Genomic DNA, 21483 nt, shown 5'->3' with positions numbered 1-21483 from the left:
AGTATCCTGTAATTAATGTCCAATTGCAGCACTGAACGGCTCTTAGAGTGATTCTTCAGTTGCCATTACTTTTATATATGTATCTATATAATACTTACCTTGATTTGCAAGTGTTTATGCTCGATACGAAAACCATATGAATCAACATATGTAGAAGGTGTTGCCTTTATAAGTTTATAATGACCGACTCTGAAGAAACAAAAGCAAAGCACAAGCAATGTAAACTCTTAGTCATGTTGCTTTATACGAACTCCCTTCTACTTGACTTCGTTAGCAGCTTTAGCAACAACTTCAAAATAATATAAGCCAGACTTCATTTTTGTTAATTTTTAACGTAGAAATTGATTGAATCAGATTTCTAAGCCGATAATTACTTATATTTTCTTTAATTATCGCTTTTTGTGAGTGCGTATTTTTTTTCTAGCAAAACAAATCTTATACGCATAGTCATCCTCTCAATAAAAGAACCGAATTCTTATTCTCCCTAGCATGTCTATATTTTTAGACAATATTTTTGTCAGATATCTGGTACTAACATGGCCAGAATTTCTTGACGGAACAGATGTAAGCACAGCAAACAAGTTCTTTTTCTTCAGGGATTAATTGCTAAGTATCTTTTATCTCAGTTATATATTCTTCTCTCACTTTTCATCATTCAAAAAAAGTAAGCACATTATAGCCGGGTAAGGTCGCCATTAGATACCCTACACCACTTGGCACATTTATTCAAATAATGTATTTATTTCCATGCAAACGCACACCTCTCATGAAAGCCCCCATATTGGAAGATGTCCAAAACATTACATGGCCTTATCCAAATTTAGCAAACGTAATGTACTTTCCAAAAATTTTATTATTTTTCAGTTTCCGTCATAAAAAAGTCAGAATAAAATTTTCGCTTCATATAAGATATTTATGATAAGCTCTGTACATATTAGGTCCTAAAAAATAGACTTATGTAATCCAAATTCCCTGCCTTCAATTTTTTTTTTTAAATTTCTACTATGGACCAAGTGTTATCAAAACTATTAAGAATTAAATATTTTTTCGTAGGGCTGACTATTTATGAGAAATCTTGTATGAAGCGTGGTCCAAGAAGTGGACTCATGTGGTTCAAAATTGGCTCGCTTAATTTTCATGTCGAATTAGTATAATAAGCCAGTTTTCATCATAGGACATTAACAATTAAACCTTCTTGGCATATAAGGATTGACTATCCCGAAAATGGTTATATGCGGTCCAAACTCGGTAAGGTTGACCTCTTTGTCAATTTACTATTACGAACCAGTTTATACCATGAGGAATTGAACATTATTCCTTTTTATCATATAAAGATTTAAGTTTTGTAGGAATGGCTATATGAGAGGGAGTCCAAAAAATTGCCCAAGCCAAACCAAATTTTTTACACCAATTTGAAATGTCGAAGTACCGTTACTAAACTGGATTTGTCAAAAAGCATTGAAAGTTGCCATTTTTTTCCATATAATGAATGGTGGAAAAAGTGACTCGATCCGAATCATTATCGAACGCAGTTGTCGTTAGATCAAAACGTATCAGCCTACTAAACTTCATCGAAATATCTCAAAAATTTGGGACTTTCACACACAGCCATCAGACGGAAAGGCAGGCTTAGATCGATTTTGGAATTCATTCTGATTCGATCAGTATAAAAAAAGCTTTTTTGGGCATTATCCAGCGCCACAACTGATGTATGTATACAGCACAAGAATGAAAAAGAAAACAAACAAGTAAACACACTATAGAGGGACAACCATTAAAGACACTCCTTCACTCCGCCTAATATTCTTGTTCATATAACGACGAGGAAAATAACCCTACATATTGAAAGCGGCCGAGAAAGTGTTCTAATCCGGCCTAATAGCGTTCTTCCTTGGTCCAACATACATCCGCTTGAATATAAGACAATAGGACGGATGGCCGGACACACAGAGGGAGAGACAAACCTACATGGATTCAGCAAATTATTCTGAATCGATAGATATAATAAAAGTAGGTACGTTTATCCTAAGTACTCCTGGGTGTGGCATGCACCCTTGCAAACTTAACATACCCTTGCACCACAAGTGATGAGAACGAGTGTAAAATACAAGGAGAGAGTTACAAGGAATATAGACCTACATGCCATTAGTATACTGGCATCAACAAACATTTCCATATCTATCTACTTATTTACAAGCGATTCATCCTAAAAATAAACAAATCTAATGAAAAAGATAAAAGAAAGTCCGCTTTATTTACAACCCAAAGATTGATCAGCAATAAGCATCTAAACATACAAATGTTTAGGTGGCGGACGTGACTTTCTACGCTACGGCAATGGCGTGCTAATTGACATACGTATATGTAACTACCTTGAGAAATATGCAAAAACACAGGTAAAGGGATAATTTACTGGTCATACAATATTTATTTATTTTTTTAATTTTTGTACATATTCAAAAATATTGGAAATTCAGCGAAGAAATTCAATTCGGAAATAGTCTTATTTAAGATATATATATATATATATATGTATATATTGTTATCTTTTCTCAGCTAAATATTTAAAGAGGGGAAAAAAAAGTGTTTTCCTTCCACATAGAACGGAAATTGAAGACGACAACATGTTGTCATATTAGTCATGCCATCGCTTATAAACATCCTTTAGCAAATGGTTGCAGGCAATCAGATAGTGAAAGTGTTTGTTCTCTTTTTATTTTTTATTTTGCTTCTATTGACTTAACACAACTGTGCTATTCGATTTGTGATATTAGTTTCCCAAACGGTTTCAACTCTTTTTGAAAAAAAGGAAAGATATTGTATAACCTCATGTGTCATAAATTCATAAAAAAAAGAAAATATTAAATGAACACAAAATATAACAAAAGCATTTCTAAGGGAAAGTAAAACAAAAAATTATATGCACCTTAAGCCGTATCTCTCTCTATGTTTACTACGTGTATTGATTTCTTCGTCTTTTTTTGTTTTAATGAGTGTTAGGAGTATAAATTAGATCAGTTTGTTTTTTTGTGTCCGAGATATGCGTTTATGTACAAACAATATAAGTGAAGAAATTAATCAAAAATACTCTTCCACCTCGAATTGTCTCGTCATTTAAGGCTATCTTCAACACAACCAATATATGAGTAATGTTATAAGAATCAAAGTATTGTTCGAGCAAATAATCAGTCATCTATTGAAACCCGTGCGAATCGGGAGCGGGTAATATCTGTTGACAACCAGTGGACAGGGTAGATTAGAGCTGCAATCTTTTCCCGAGCTAGTTTTGGCTGCTGGCTAAGAGGCCACTTTAGACCAGGCAAGCATTTCCCGAATAAGTTTTGCTATACAGGATTAAATTTCTTCATAGTGAAAACTCGCGATGTCATGACACTTGGCGTAGCAAGACAATTTTTATTGACAGCGTTTCTTAGTGGTGGTTTCATTCAGTTGGAACAAACCGTAATAAAAGACGCCCCCGTCCCTACCTCCAAAAGGGGCCATTAGCGATATTTCGATTTATCGTCGATGTTATTGGTGTGAATACTTTATATCATGGGGTTTGGTATGGTAGCGTATCAACTATTCATCAATTATAGGGATGTAGCAGCGGAATCCTCTAAATTAATCAAGAAAAGGAAAGTTTCACGTGAATGGCTCTTGTTCTTTTGGCACAGAACTACACCTATTCAAGCCTTCAGGAAACGTATATACCCTTTAGTGTAATCATTTATACGATTGCGTATAGCTGGAAGATGAGCTTTTATTCTCTATCCCACATTACTACTTGCATTCTCTGTCTTAGGAAACTAAATTCAACTAACTTGTACTCTTAATCTATTGCCAGGTAATAAAGATTGTCCATGAACTGTAGCACTGTATGGCAATCCTGTTGGCATTTCTCACGCAACCAAGCATCCCATATTTAAGAGCTGGCGAACCTATAATATCAAATGTCCAAAAAATAACATGCATATGAAAATTTCATGTAACATACACTTGCGTATGTAGGAGCAATCAATAGTTAATAATACGAAGCGTTATTCACATCTATCGCACGCTAACGATTATGTCATGCACATACCTTTCTACATAGCGATATAAAAAATATTATTACGCAAAAAGCCCAGCATTCTTATATTTATTAGTTGCGGATGAAACTGCAAAGAGGACTAAACGATTTTCCATTTGATTAGAGCAAAAAGGAAGACGTGAGAAATAACTTTAACAATACGTAACTGAGACCGCACCCCATCTCTCAACCCGTTGCGGTTGTTGTCTTAAAACAATCAAAAAATTTGAACAGAGAAGGAAAACGGTTGTCATTTTTTACAAGAAAAGGCTAGACTAGAATATCGGGGCACCTTTTCTTGTTTTTCTTTCTTTTCCTAGAAGCACGCTTAGGACTATCCGAAATTCATTTCTTCTTATTTTTACTCATACATTTCCAATTTTCCTCAGACTATATTACCCATAAACAAGTAAGAAAATTATGGTTGCTCATGTCCGATTCTTTTGTACCCATTTTGGCCCATTTTTGATACCAACCCGCGTGCAAGATCCTTCAATATTTTTGCAAAATTTGAACTGGATAGCTTAATTTTTACGATCGGCCGCACGGACAGAGGGACATGCTTAAATCGATTCAGAATTTGTTACTATTTATAAATACTTGTAGGGTGTCTGAAGCTTCCTTCCGGTTGTTGCATACGTTTTGACTAAATCAATATACCCCTCATTCTCTAAATAGAAGCTTACAAGATACGAAATAAAAGGAAAACTGCAAAAAGACATATTGTACTCACTAATCAAGTCATCTTTAATACTAATTTCTAAGCATTGCGAGCATCTGACAAATTCAATGGCGATGGTTATAACAAAGAGCAAAAAAAAACAAAAATAAATAAATTAAAAGCTGCATCAGCTAGCGTAACATTCATCATCGTGGCCTTGAGAGTTCAAGAGAACATGTCATGCATGATTTTTGTAAATATGTTTTTACGCATTTCAAGATACGTGGGACATCAACATATGGTTTGATTTTGGTATCGCGTTTTAATATACAGTCATTAATATTTCAATATTGATAAAGTTTCCTTGTAAACAAAAATAAAAATATGATTTTCTACCCAGCAAACAATATCGGCAAAATCAGTCTAAGCCTATTTCATTGCATTATAAAAGCAAGTAAAAACATTACAGTCGGCCATGTCTGGCGTTTTAATACCGCACACTACTTCACTTAATAAAATTATTCACATATAACGGCTTCTCAAACTAGGACGTTATGTGAAAAGTAGTCGAAAAAGTGGTCCGAACCAAACTTTTTTGCAATAGTGTTCGTCCTTGCACGGAAACGTGCCAACATGCGAAAATTCAGCAGAATAAGTTGAAAATTACTACGTGGAAGCTTAGTTTCATTCAGAGAATGATTCCAAATCGATCGATATAATGAAAAGTGGGTCTGTCTCAAGTCTTTTTGGATGTTACATTCATTCACACAAATTTAATACACTGCACCTGAAGCAGTGTAGGGTATAATTACATTATTATGTGCTTACATAGTGGAAAACATTGCAATAAAATTAGAAAAGTTGATAATAATTCAAATATGTTTTCTTTAGTAGAGCGATAAAACTAAATACGTAAAGAATGATACGTTACGTTCAAGCTAACAAGTTAGTAGGTATGCTGAAGTCTTGAGATTAAAATTTTGTTGTAGAGCAACTTCTTTATTTCGAATAAGATTTTAATGAATCACAGGAAAATTTCATCATTCCATTTCCAATGCTTTAGAATAAGAGAAAAAAAAATTTCGTTGTGGCTCGCACTTGCTTTTTATTTCAAATTCTCATTGACTGAGCTATTACTCAGTTGCAAATGCAGAACGGTATGGCCACAACTTCTAACAGCTGCAAACCGAGCAAAGTGTTCGCAAGCACTCGACAGTATTGCTTTCTTAAGATGCTCCATTGTCGTCAGTGCCATCACGGCACACATTTTTTCAACAGATGTTGTAGACCATTCTATTATTTCACCTTTAACAATGAATCGAAGCAAATCACGGAATTTTTATTCAGGAAGATAAAGTATATAAGCAACGTTGACTAAATTGATCCTTTAATGTTCTCTAAAATTCACTTGTATTTACGTGTTATTCGGAACTTTCATAAATAAGATTTGGACCATCGGTTGAGCCTTTCATCAATTACAGAAAACTATTTACAAGTTTAATGGAACTTGTTTGCATAAGCTAGGGCTTTATCATTTCACAACACTTCACTCAATACATGCAAGAGCATGCTTGATCGAGCTCTTTCCTTTAAGGCCACGATTCAACTCTCCTCGAAAAAATTCTTTGCTTGCAAATGTTTCGGAATAAATCAAAGACACCATCGTTCGTTCTGGCGTTACTTTCAATCCCTTTAATCATTGGATACCTCTTTTTTTTGTACCCATCACCAAAGGATGTACTCATTTTATCAAAACGTTTGCCGTGCCTAGAAGGAACCTTTAGCGATCCCTCAAAGTATATACATTCCTGATCAGCATCAAATCCTAAATACATTTAAGAATGCCCGCCTGTCCATCTGTGGAATCGTCTAATTTGAACATTACCATGGCCGCAAAAATGTCCATTTTAAATTTTGCAGAAACATTGGAAGTTCTTGGGTGCAGGTTGATATTGAAAATGGGCCAAATCGGTAGAAGGAGAAATCACCTTTGTTTTCCAAAAAGAATAAAAGATTCTCGTAAATTACAGCAGATAGATATAGAAAAATTTGAATCCATATTCCATGCGCTGTATTGCTTGCACGAAAGTGGGGAAAACTGACTATGTCTATTCATTATTATAGGACGTCAAAATTTAATCTTTTTTTCAATATCTTAATAAAGCACAAGTTTCAAAAGCCCCAGAGAGTATTTAAATTCTTGGCCTTTTTCAAATTTGAAATGCATCTAAGCATGTCCGTCTGTCCAATTGAACATCTGTGGTAATTATTCTACCGCTAATGAAAATGAAGATATCGCCTACAAATTTGCGAAAGAATTTGGAAGCAACGTAAACTTCTCAAAGGATACACCTGCAACGCCCCCATATCAATGCGACACAAACTTTTGTTTTGAAGATAGAGAAAATCATGCCACGCCTACTTCATTTTACAGACCATGACAGTTTTTTTGTCTTTTGAAGGATCACGGTGATGGGTGTCAAAGATTCGGTCACGACCGAATATGGTTTTCTTACTTGTTGACTTACCAGGAAGCGTATTATGATATATGATAATTTTTTTACTAAATTTATACTGTAGACCATTTTTTATCAAAATTATTAAAAATTACACGCTTTTCGAGAAGGCTTACTTGTCATGAGGGATTTTATATGAAGTAAGGTCCAGGAAATAGACTCATGTGGTTCAAAATTGGCCGTTTATAATAAGCAAATTTTCATCCTAGAACATTAACGGTTACATCTTTTTGGCATATAGCGATTTACATTCCCCGAGAATCGTTATAAGCGGTGATATCCAAAAAGTAAGCCTACGTGGTTCACATTCGGTAGGGTTGATTTTTTTGTCGATTTATAATTATCAACCTATTTACGCCGCGAAGTATTGACAATTGTATTTCTTTACCTAGAACGTAGTTCCTTAAGAAGGGTCCATAAGGGTCCATAAAATTTCCAAAGCCGAACCATATTTTTCATGTCAATTTAAAAACTCAAAATATCATTACTTAACGACTTTTGTGGAAAAATTTTGAAAATTCGAAATTTTTTTCCGTATAACGTCTTTTTAAAATAAGACAAGGAGAGTGGTCGGAAAAGTACCACTCCGAACCATCCGAACCATTTTCAATAGCATTTATTCTTGGGCCAAAATACTTCAGTATAATATATGTCGTCAGAACATTTTAAAAATCGCGATATGTAGATTGAATACATAAATACATGGACAGACATAAGATAATAAAAAATGCGTCTTCTCTTAAGGCCTTCTGGATGTTAAATACATCCCAATAAACTTACTACACTTTGTACGACAAGGTGTAAAGAGTATAAAACCTCATCGGAGGATCTAAAAACTTTTAAAACTGTTTTTGAAATATATTGCAATAGATAGGAAAGAACACTTTACATAAAAAATGGTTTGCTGGGTTTACATCAATAAATGTGTGTTGTATTTTTTTTTCTACGTCTTCTAATTAACTATTATTGTTATGGAGGCAATATACGGGAAAACGAAAGAAACGAAAGTAAAGTCATGGCTAAATGATTTTCTACAAGGGCAGAGCTAGGCTATAAACAAGGGTGTCATCGTGAACTGATATTTAAATAAAACAAAATTTCACTGACCTCTGAAGACATTAAAAAATTATTCACCTTCGTTTATCTAAAAGATAAGACATTGCGTATGTACGAAATTCTATGCTAAAACAAAGACAACAACGTTTTAATAGATTTAATTGAAGTGAAAAATTTATTTTAAAAAAAAAAAACTTAATTTGTAGTTTTATTTTGAATGGTTAAGTTAAGGGTTAAGTTTTGGGTTAAGTTTTATATGGCTGATTTTGTCTATTTTCAAAATAAACGTTTTTATGTTTTGTGTAGACGTTGTGGGCGTCTCCTTGCAAAAGTTTAAGCCTCTTCCAAATTTTTTTTCCAAATTTGCGGGCGATATCTTAATGCTACACAGTCGTACAGACGGACAGATAAATAGGCGGAGCATTCAAAATATGAAATTGGCCAAGAATTTTTGGATTATATGGGGTTTTTAAGGCTCGTTTCTGCGCCTTATAAAGAAACTGAAAAAAATTAAATTTTCGTACACTATAATATTGAGTGGGCGTGGTCAATGTTTTTCATTTTTGCACAGATACTACAGCATCGTCCATAGAATATGCATCCAAGTTTTTATTCATTTATCTTTAATAATTTATGAGTAATAGGCAAGAATCTATGTTTCGATTCCTCCTAAAAAACGGAGATGTTCTTAGTTTACGTGGTGCTGTGGCCGTGTCCTTGGACCGATGTCGACAATTTTCAATATCAATCTTCGTGCAAGAATTTTCAATATTTCTTCAAAATTTGAAGTCGAGAGCTTTCTTTTTACGGCCAAGAGTATGTTTACAACAGACATTGCACTTGCGAACAGATACAAAGACGGTCAGGCGGACCTGTTTGCCTTTCTCGATACGGTTCGTATCACAAGATCGTGGTTTAATCAATTTCATTAGGAGTAAGCTTATTTACAATTCATTTATTTTGGCACTACTCTCGGCTTTTCGACTCAAAAGATGTTCTTTTTCGAATCTTCCTGTCTTTTGCAAACGTTACGTATATACATACTTTTACAAGCATATTACTATTACCTAAGTGAATGGTGTCATTTTTAATCCGTTTATCCGCTTTTCCGTTAATTTTTTTCATAGACCCGGCAGCTGCATGACGCGCCACGAATTTACACTTGGTTTTCCCTCTCTCGGAAGTTTATTTTCTAGGAAAATTAATTAGTTGGAATAAAATGGGTTTCGGAATTCCGTAACAATAGATTTAAAATTTAATGCTGACCAAGAGTATGCATACTTTATGGTATCTCCGAGTTTTTCTTCTGGGTGTTGCATACGTTTTGATAAAGTGAATGTACTCCACATTCCTCGGGGAAATACCCCTTTCAACCGCTAGAAATACACGAAATGTTTGGTTGCTTCACAAGATTAAAATAAACTGTTGAATATATTGGATACGGAATGTATTTTATTACCGCAAATGGTTAAGTGATTATATCAGATCTTTGACTTATATTTAAGGTCTTTGACTTATATTATAGGTCTATTTGAAGTCCCACTGACATTCGCAAAAACTTAATATACCTCTATATCACAAGTAATGTAGGGTATAAATATGTAAAGCACTGACTTGAAAAATTAATTACAAACGATTAAAAATATGTACCTAATCAGACTACAATTTTGAAAACACACTTTTAAATAATATTTCGAAAGAAATATAATTATATCTGATCTTAAACCGCTTTAAACATAGTTTTAATTTAGTAATAATTGCTTTTAAACATCTTTACTGCCCCGGCATAGTATTCTTGCTGGTATCTATATCTAGCTACATAATTAAACACAAACTTTAATTACCATATAATACACTGACTCAATAAAAACTTCTAACATAAGGAAATTTACATGATTTCAAGTTAATCAAGCTCATTAATCTCGCAATGCCATTGCAGAGACCGATAGTGACATTCAAAGTAGCGAATCGCTTAAGGGTCAGAACATTTTTTAAATATCCATTGTGCGCAGGTGCTTCTCGTCATCATCATTACTGGAACGATTAGCATTTCTATTGTTATGAAGAGCTATACACTATTAAACGCTATATAAAAAAACAAATCAAGTAATATATAATATATTCGGTTGTGACCGAATCTTTTATACCCATCGCCGTGACCGTGGAAAAAAGGAGATGAACTCAATTGCCATGCTCTACAATGTTGGGTGGGCACGGGTGGCATTTTTCGTTATCAGACTAACATTTTGCAATTTATGAATAATAAGCAAAAAACAGGAGGAGAGAGAAAGTTTTCACTGTTTTTGTTACAGGAGCATGTCAGCGTTGTAGGCGTGTTCTTTCAAAAGTTTGCGTCTTTTGAAATTCTTTTGCAAGTTGGTAAGCGATAATTTCATTTTTGTGACTAGACGTGTGTGTACCATAGATATTACTCAGTTGTGCAGAAGGGTAGATGGGCGGACAGACATACTGATCATGAATATATATACTTTGTGAGCTCTTTGAATTCCTTCGGGGCATTGCAAACGTTTTGTTAAATGAATATACCCCTCATCATGCGGTGATGGGTATAAAATTGATAGGTGTAGCATAACAGCGGTTAAGCATAACAACATTCATGTAAAAAACAAGTAAGAACACTATAATCGCACAAGATAGACCATTAGATACCGTACGCTACTTCTCCTAGTACAGGTATCCGCTCGTTCTGGTAATAATGTACCAAAAATTACACATTATTTTCATTCAAAGGCATACTTTTCATGAACACGCCGAAGAGCTTATTGTTCATAAGGAATCTTAGATGAAGTGTGGTCAAGAAAGAGACCCATGTGGTTAAAAATTGGTCCGCTTAATGTTTATGTTAAATTACTATAATAAACAAATTTTCATCCTAGAATACTAATAATTAAGCCTGTTTGGCATATAAGACTTTAAATTTCCCGAGAATGCTTCTATGTGGTGATATCCAAAAAGTACACCTACGTGGTTCAAATGAGGTAAAATTGACTTCTTTGTCCATTTACTATTATGAACCAATTTTAACCATGAAATACTAAAATAAGACCTCCTTACAACGTAAATATCCAATTTCCGTAAGAACGGATATATAAGACAGGGTTCAAAAAATTGCCTCAACCAATTCAAAGTTTTTACATCAATTTAAAAATACGAAATACTATTACTTAGCCATTTATGTCGGGCAATTTCGAAAATTACAATTTTTTCCGCACAACGCAAAAGAATTTTCACCAGAAAATTCTACAGGTGAAAATGATAAAGAAATGGAAAATATCAGTGTGCATAACGGTTAAATTCGATTCAATTTTCCATTATTGCGCCAACGCTAATCGTGAAGCGTTCAAAATTCTTCTTCTTCCATATTCATTATGTTCGGAGTTTATTTCAATTTATGCCGAACCCCACCAAACACGTTCACAGGCTTAAGGTGATGCTGCTCGATCTTATCCCAACTGTCGGTTGAGGTTTCACACACTGTTGCAGTTCGACTAAGAAGTTCTGCCAAACCCAGCGTACGCGCCAGACATGGCACCTCCTGGCAAAGATGACGAAGTGCGAAAATGAGTCGGTGGATGGATCGCTGCTGAAACAATATTAGTTCTTTCGACATAATATCGCCATGTTACCAAAAATATTGTAAAATGTTGTAGAAAATGATGAAACCAAGAACATAGTTAGATAAAAAAATGATAGATCGAATGAGCACAAGAACAAGGCAAGGGAATGAAAAGACGGTTATAGTTAGAAGAACAGACGAGCAGATTCATAGTAGAGCAGGATAACAGACGACGGATGGAAGGACGGATGGGCAGACTAGGATAAGTAGCCATGTAGGTAAGAGTCGTGTCTACGTGGGCATTGCATGAGTACTTTATCATTGTGCGTGTTCAGTCAGTAAGGACATAACATCATCGATTGGTCAAGCACCCGCTAAGTTACTGTATCTTCTCTTTCCACACTGCTTTCTGACCGTGACGAGAAATGTCCTTAGTAGTCATTAAGTCATTTTAAAAAAAAATATGTTAGAACAGAAAGATAGAAGACTTGACTTGTGAAAAACGGGGAAGCGGAAAAAAGGGTAAGTGCAGAAACAATCAAGCAGAGAAACGCGTAAATAAAAACTCAGACGATCGGAATGACGCACAGTCATCGTAACGAATTTACAAACGGAAGAACGCGCAAAAGGAAAATAGGCCGATAAGACGCAAACTCACTTAGCAACGAAAGCGGACAAAAGAATAGAAATACAGAATAAGAAAATTATGAACGAATATATAAAAAGAAGACTAGTCGGAAAGCTCAATGATAGAGACGTCTGGAAGGAGATCACCCACATAGATAGATGGATAGGCTAGCATTGGGAAAAATTCAAAGTATTTTTTAGTTCTACAATTCTATTTATATTGTATTTATCAAATTTTATACAATCTGCTGTAAAAGTTTCCTCGCCTTTCTATCCGTAAACCTTAGATGAGTAAATATTAAAACAGTTCAGCTGGTCACCTTACAAAGATTTCGATTTACGTTCAAATTTTCAAGAGCGATTAGCCTATCTAATTTGTGGAAAGAAACCGGAGGTGGAACTTAATTCTGGAAAGAACCCGGAGGTGGAACCCGGAAGTGGAACTTAATTTGTGGAAAGATGAGTAAACATTAAAAGATGATCAATCCGCTTGAGTGGCGGAGTAGGCAAGAGTCTCGACTAGCAACTCAATGGTCGATGGTGCGAATCGCAAGTGCGGTAGAGTTTTTAATAATGCCGAAAATCTTAGATGCTAGCGCTTTAAGTGCTTTAGTCTTAGAAGTTATTCTCTGGCTAAATTTATAATAATAATAATAATGATAGGACATGATTGTTCAGTTGGTCACCTTACAAAGATTTCGATTCACGTTCAAATTTTCAAGAGCGAATAGCTTATGAATTACAATTTTTGAAAAGAATATATTTTCCTTTTTAAATGTCATTGACCTTTAATGCAAGTATGAGAAAAAGTTTCGAGACTCCTTCGCGATGAAATATCTTCACTGCGTCTTTGTTATTTTTGTATTTCACTCATTTTCTTATGACGACCTGGGCTTTCCATTTCATGTATTATTGCAACTTCCTCGTTCGTCTCGGTTAAATTCCCTCATAAATAAATTGTTATATAAACGTTCTATTTTAACAAGATTTTCAGTTTAATGCCTTTGGTGGTGCTATGTATAATTTTCACATAATAAAAATTATGTGAAAAAAGAATGAAAATGAATAAAAAAAAAAGAAACCACCAATGCAACCATTCGCTGCATGAAACTAGGAGTAGACAAAAGAAATTTCTGTGTTTTAGATCTTGTAGATAATTTCTAAAACAACTGTGAATATAATTCAAGATATAAATTTTACTAATATTTTTTAATAAAAGATAAGTCAGTCAGCTCCTCCCTCTTGTAATCAAGTTTTAGTATTCATAAATAAATATGTTTTAATGAAGATAAATATGTTATTTAAGCAAAATTAAAGTGAAGCACATTAAAAACAAATTTATCACATATCTACTTGTCTACATATTTGAAGTAAGCAACTACAAAGATAAAATGTTACTTTTTATTGAATAACTTACTCCTAACTAACTGATTAGCTAACTCAGTTGGTTTTCGGTAACGTAGAAACCAAGGATGCGCCCGGTAGCTTCTCTTCAGACGAGGAAAGCAACCAAAGAAACTCAAACCTTTGTTTCTTTTCATAGCGTAAATCAGCATATTAAGGATGTAACGAAAAATGCAGCGTAATTTTAAATGAAATTTACAGTAAAAGCGTGAAAAAAATGCAGTTAATAATATAAACAACCTTATAAATACTAATGGGGTAAGTCAGTATAGGTTGACATTTCAAAGTAACAGCCTTGGAGATCACTTCGCAAAACCCATCCAGGGAACAATAGCCACCCTGAACTGAATTATATTACCATCCCTTTGATATTCATAAGGTGTTCACACTTCTACCTTGTTAACATCTTTTTCAGAGCTTGACTTGCTGTCGCCTTAACTCATACTTAAAAAATTCCTGCTTACAAAGAAATCCTCAAAAGTTCGATCGTCTTTTCGATAGGTTGTTCATACATAGATTTTGTAAATACGGAAAGGGAATATGCCCCTGGCAGTTACTAATGTCTTTTTGCATGACATCGTCACCGAAATCTATTTTGAAATGAACAAATTCCTTGGTAGATCGAAGCGCATCGTCCACATCTATCGCAAAATCGAGTGGGTCCAAAAGGGTACAGTTTTTTAAAATCTGATACATCGGAAATAGTAGCAACAGCAGTTAATCATTTCGAGACGAGCCACTTCCTCTCTAAAAAACGCGGACCAAGGGACTTTGCTTCTATGATAACTGACCACCCATTTATCCATACTACAAAACTGGTTCGCGACAATTTGGAAGCACTCAATTCTGAAATGCTAATCTCTGCAACTTACTCACTACGCTTAATTCCTTTCGATTCACTTGTCTGCATCGACAGACCACCTGTCTGTTGAGTAGTTCTTCGCTTCTAACGAAAATCTATGAAATTGGCTTGATGACTAGCTGCCACCAAAAAACCTCAGTTCTTTTGCCGTGACAAACATAGATTGTCAGGTAAAAGGGAATAATATATGAAACCGATGAAAATAATTTCCTGCTTAGGAAGGAGAGTTTTATCACTTATTTAGATCGACGCAGTCATATTTAGCAAGTCAGCGGGTCATAGAAGACGAAGACGTGCGAAAATGTGTCGGTGGCCATTTCGCCTCCAAAGTGGCAAGGTTCTGCCGCGGGAGCATCCATACCGGCATCCAACCGGCAAATGGAAATAGATAATGATGATGCATAATTCAATTAATAAGATTTGCCACAAAAAAATGTGACACCTAATACACAGAACGTGTTTTTTCTGCACAAAATTGCGGTTTTGTACTTATATACTCCGAAAGGTTAAGAAAAATTGTATTAGCCAATACACAAATATTTGAAATTAAGTATTTTTTGCCATTCTCTTGAAACAAACGCTTCCTTCTATAAACAAAAAAAAAAAAAAGAAAAACCGATTACGACTTGCTTTCAAGCCTGGTCGCCTTCTTACTTGTACCCAGCAAGCAAAGCCAAATTTCGTTTCACAATTTCACTGACGGCGAGAAAAATAATGTCGGCCCCTTATAACACATTCATAAATTTAGTATTGGAAAGTTAACGAAATATGCGCCTAGCGTTTTGCGAAACTTGGCAAAATAAATCGTCTGAAAGTATCGAAACATGCCTAAGAATCGCAATGGAGTAATGCTTAGTTTTGAAAAAGTTCGTTGCTAATATAGTCGACAGAAATTAATTTTGCGTAACACTTTTAAACAACTCGGCTAAATATTATTACCGATTTTATCACATCTGCTATAGACTTCAGCAACAATTACAAGCACAATATTTGGATATTTTTATACCCATCCCCGAAGGATGCGGGGCATATTAATTTTGTGAAAACTTTTGCGACGCCCAGAAGGAAGCAACAGATACCCCCCATAGTATATATATATCGCATTCTAAATCGGTTTAAGCATGTCCGTCTGTCCGTCTGTCTCCGGGCATTCTCCTGGCTGCAAAAATGAAGCTATAGACTTCAAATTTGAATTTCTTGCACGCTGGCTGGTATTGAAGATGGGCCAAATCGGTCGAAGGACACTCCCACAGCAACATCTAAACTGAGAATAGCTCAAAGTGAATGGAAAATTGGTTTTTTGTTCATCGCTCATAAACTATAGCAAATAAAGGTACAAAAGTTTGAACGCATATTCTGTAGGCGACGCAATAGCATTTGTGCACAAAGTTTGTACAGGTACTAACAAATTCCCTTGTAATCCTCTGTATAAGTCCATAATTTTATTGAATTTATTTCCATCACTAACATAGTTTATGTGGCAATCATATGACAACCATGGTAACTGTTTATCAAATTTCAATACATTAAGGAATAATTTTCCATTGAAATCTTTGTCGTTGTCTGTCCATATATTTTTCTTGAACTTAATAAAAAGAAAATTAAAAGAGAAAAAATGGTTATTTTACATTTAAAACGCGGTGATGAAAATCTATTCCTTTACGAAACTGATGTTAATGAAAACACCACCGATGTTGTTAAAGATATAACCGCTATCTATAATGGTCGCCTTAAGGTGGAACGTATTTGCATGGAAATGGAAGAATTAGCTACGCATGGTACTCTCTTGCCTCCCGAAATGATTGGTCTGACTGATGAACAAATCGAAGAATTGAAATTAAAGGATATATGGTCTGAGAAATGTATACCGTCCGGTGGTTTTATCTTCAATAAAGATCCAATTGGACGTCGCAATGGTCAACAGCCAAAGGAAAATATGCAAGAGGTCTTACGTAATGCTATGAGAGATGCCCGTGAATTAATCGATAAAAAATTAGTATTGACTAAGCGCCCATTAAATTTGAAAATAGTGGGCGAAGCTATAAATCTCTTACGTGGTGCTGTTACTATTGTCTACCCAATGCAATTGCCACCCCACGATTATATACGTCAGGAATTTACAAATACCGAAGATTTATCTGGCACTCAAGCCTCTAGAGATGTAATAGAACCCTCGAAAGCTCAACTCTGGTTTGCGGGACGTCTTCTATTGAACGATAAGAAATTGAGCGAATTTATTGGTAACAATAATAAAACCAAAGTGGTGGTAAAATTGAATCAGCACGGTCAAGGTCCCCCAGGTCGTGAACCGGTGATAACCGAGGACATACGACGTCAAATGATGGCTGATTCTTATCGCCGTCAAGAGGAATTGAAGAAGTTGGAAATGGACGAAGATGATAATTATCTAAACTCAAGTTGGGCTGATAGCGGCATATTGAAACGCCAAGCCCATGGTCTGGAGAATGTACGGTTCCGTGTGGGTTAGAAAATAAAAATGAATATGAGAAATGCTTTACTTAGACGAAATTATCATAATAAAATATTCACGCTATATGGAAACTTGAAAATAACCTATACAGAGTTTTCGTAAAGGCACAATGTGCATAACCTAAGTAAAATTGAAGCGGGTTATAATAACTTTACTTTTTTTGGCTGACTTACTTTGAAAAATCGCTATATGAATAACTGGTGCAAGGAGTTGTAGGGTATTTATAACGACCCTTGATTTTACTTATTTTATACTTAACAATATATCTGCCGTATAGCGCTAGAAGCTTGGTTTCAGCTACGCATCTTGTCTAAATAATTTTAGCCATGTTCAAATAAAACAATTTCGAACATAAATAAATATAGATTTAATGTTTTCGCCCAATCGAAAAGAAAATTTCCCCCATGGGGCTGAATTTATTTGTTAGCTCAAGTTATAATACTGGTTGACTTACCTACAATAAACTTCCAGAAGAAAAGAGTTGTTAGTTCCACTAGTTAGATGATGGTTCAATTGTTAACGGTGCGGTACACATACTATTGGCCCTAGTACTACGGACGATTTTCTTATACCTTTATTTAACAAAAGATATCAATTTAATCACATTTTTTTTCTGAAATGACCACAATGTCAAAAATGGTGATAAGAAACTAAAATTTTCTCAAAAGTATTCCTTAATCGATTACAAATCCACAGTAAGAAAAAGGTTGGGGTCTGAATGCATTCACATGCACAATGCAAAAGAAACTGAGACAACCTCAGCAAATGCCGACAATTTTTCTATTTCTCCAGCTACAACTTCTGATTATGTGAAGGAATTTCCAAAAACTTGCGATCCACAGACATTCTTACAGACCCACGTTCATGTTCAGTCCAAAATTTCATTTTATTTTTTGCGTTACATGTACTAATGTGAAGCTTCCAGCAATTACTCATTAAGGCCATTTGAAGCGTTAGCTACGGAATGGATATGATCCACCTAAAAAGGCGTTTAGCTTGCAAACATGGAAATAAAACTTGATATGCACACATGTCTTGTAAACGGGCGATTGAGTTAGAATTTTACTTTTATCAAAAGTACACCAGCGTAATGAATATTTCTGATTGCGTTATAAACACAATGAGAAAATTCCTATATATAACCGCAGCGTGCATAAATATATATTGTCAATAATAATTGACAAGATTAAGTTGGATGGATAAGATTATTTTAATCGCAAACAGGAAATCATAATTTTTGTTAGTTCGTGAACTGAATGTTATTGCTTTGCAAAAAGAGAAAGAAAATAACATAATACTAAAAATGAAGTACAAATTACTTTACAAGCTATGATTATGATTAGCATCAATTTTTGTTTTTTTTTTTTTGACTTTAATCAAGAGTTTGTTGAAAATGTTGACTTTTTCTTCAAATTTCAAATAATTGCAGCAAATTTATTTTCATATCTTTGCATTTTCATCAATTTGAATAAAGTTGAAGGACCTTCTATTAAATTTCTTATAAATTTTGACAATTGTTGAACAATATATTGCATAACAAACAAAAAAAGGAAATTTATACAGCATTTGCTAACATCATTTAAGTCAATCAGACCGCATTTCAGCTTTGACTTCGTTTGACAGACAAAATCAGTAGTTATAACACGTTAGGTCTACGGAAAAGTTTTGTCCATTTTTAGAAGATTAGCTTTGCTCTTACATGATCTTGTCGTCGATCACAAATGCTCGCCGAGAACGTGGCTTATCAGAGGGACTGGCGTCACTTATTTTAAAATTTTTCAAATCATCTTCTCCATATTCTATCGGAATCTGTACCTCCATCAAACACTTTCAATGAATTTCTACAAGGTCCTGTAGCGTTTTTTTTCTTGTTGGATTTGGAAGCCATGAGCAAGCAGTCGCGTCTCACTTATTACTCACCTGAATCATTTTCCTTTTAATTTATTTCCTAGGTCAGTATGTACCCATTCGATGATAAAAAGAGAGAGCCAAATATGCGCGGACTTGTTGAAACTTGTTTTAACCGAATGGCCAGAATTTTCCGGTAGACGTATTATATGTGAAGTAATCTCTCACAAAGCACATGGTTTTCAGGGAAACAATTGCATCGTATGCGGTATGCTATCTTGCTGAAGACAATCCAACAGTTATTCCCAAAAAATCTTGTACAACAAAGAAATATTCTTAAATGGAGTTGAGCCTAAGATTATTTCAAAATAGGGGGCTTCAAATGAAACTAAGTCAAAGCAAAGCCGCACTCAAATTCTTTAAGATAATGCTCACCCGAATGCCTACATGACGGTTATTTGACGGTGAGAGACTGTACCTAAACTTTAGTTAGCAAAAGTAACTTAAAACTTAACATGCATAAAGTTACTGCACAGTTTGGGTACCTCTGCGATAATTTGCAGATGAATTAAATAATTTAAGAAAATTGTCTGCAATTATTTACGCTACTCAACTTGAACTTGTCACTTTTTGTTATATTATTATGTAAATCTTCCGCTGAAGAAGAGCCCGTTGTCTCTGCTCATAACTTAGCATTTACGCCTTCAATTAGACGAAAAATGTTTTTGTCAATTGTCAAATCAAATATTCAAGTTTTTTAATGCTATAGATAATGTATATATAAGTAAACAAAAACGCTACAGTACCCAACTTCGCTTAACACACTTATTCACATAACGACTTTGCAAAATAAGATGTTATATGGGGAATGTTCGAAAAAGTTGACCGATTCGAATCATTTTCAAGAGCGTTTATCTTTAACCCAAAGCATGTCAGTGCACCAAGTTTCATCTAAATATCTCGAAACTTGCGACCTGTAGGTTGAATACAAGAAAACAAGAGAGATAGACAAGCTTACAAAGCGATTCTGAATCGATAGGTATAATGAAAGGTGAGTCTATCTCAAATTCTCCTGGGTGTTGTATACATCCGCGCAAACTTAATATGCTTTATAATTAATGCAGTATATAAAAGAAATAATTCGCCGACAGCTTTAAGCTCACTACGCATTTCAGCGAATAACCGGTAGCTATCCGGTTAACCAGTATAGGCGAAAGGATGAATAGACGGGCAGACAGGCGAATAGGTAGATAGAGGGACAGACAAGCTTATATGAATTCACAAAATGACTCCGACACGATAAGAGGAATAAATGCAAAACTTCCTTGTGCCATAGCACACTATAATAGCCTAACCTAACTTAATATAAGCATTATTGCGTACAAATAACCAACGGCGAATGCAGCAGTTAAACACGCCTTCTTAAACAAAACTCCTCGAAAATTCAACCTGGACTCCCGTATATTTCTCAAATGTCATTTGATGAAGAGAGAGAGAGAGAGAAAGATATAGGAAAAGAGAAGAAAAACTTCATAGTGAAATTGAACCACCAATATTTGAAGACATTACCACGTGACAAGATCAGTACCAGAGATATAAATGCAGACCATATATATATCATTTATATTAAAAAATGGCTTAAAGACTTTTCTTTAAACAAATGTGCATCAAAGATGAGAGAATCACGTAGAAGGGAAAATCAGAAAGCCGCGTAGAAGGGAACATAAGAGAGTCGTATAAAAACGAGCATAAGGAAGTTTCGCAAAAGTGAAAATGAGAGAATCGTGTCGAGAGAGTCGTACAAAAGTGCGAATTGTAGTTTTAAGTAACTTCTGTCATGGAAACAATAACAATATTCCGGAGGAAACAGTGGATCTACGATAACCAACGATCTCCATTGACAAATGCTGCACTTAGTTATAAAGCTCGATAGCACTTTTATAACTCACAGAATCACGTCCGATGTATTTAACACATAGAAAGACTGCCAATCAATTCAATATCACGATCTGAACATATCTGCTCGTTCGTTCGTGTTTGCGTATTTTTTTATTCAACCTGTAGGTCGCAGTTTTTAAAATATTTTAATGAAATTCGATACATTGAAGAGATTTGCCCGAGAAAAGAGAGAGAATCGCATTATTTTCACGACACTTATCATTTGAGGCCATGTTATGAGATGGTTTAGGGTATTTAAACCAAGATCTTGCCCGATTCTAATGCTGATGCGTATTGCTTTAAATGTAATGCAAGGTTCTTCTAATCAAAATGCTTTGCTTATAACATGTACGCTATCGTGGAAAATTGTAGTCACTCTTGCGACTCTCTCTCTCTCTCTCTCTCTCTCTCTCTCTCTCTCTCTCTCTCTC

At 34.8% G+C, this 21483-nt stretch overlaps 1 protein-coding gene across 1 annotated transcript; it reads left to right on the top strand.

Annotated features, from left to right (window-relative positions):
* The first annotated feature begins 16390 nt into the window (after nt 1-16390).
* LOC119635585 (cilia- and flagella-associated protein 298) lies at nt 16391-17263 on the top strand. Its single transcript, XM_038030455.1, has one exon. The coding sequence runs from the start codon at nt 16391-16393 to the stop codon at nt 17261-17263; it is 873 nt and encodes a 290-aa protein (XP_037886383.1).
* Nucleotides 17264-21483: the final 4220 nt, after the last annotated feature.

The sequence above is a fragment of the Glossina fuscipes genome, unplaced genomic scaffold, assembly GCF_014805625.2.
Source record: "Glossina fuscipes isolate IAEA_lab_2018 unplaced genomic scaffold, Yale_Gfus_2 27, whole genome shotgun sequence".
In the NCBI taxonomy this organism is placed as follows: Eukaryota; Metazoa; Arthropoda; class Insecta; order Diptera; family Glossinidae; genus Glossina; species Glossina fuscipes.
The sequence above is the reverse complement of the archived record's forward strand: the minus strand, read 5'-3'. Positions and strand labels throughout refer to the sequence as shown.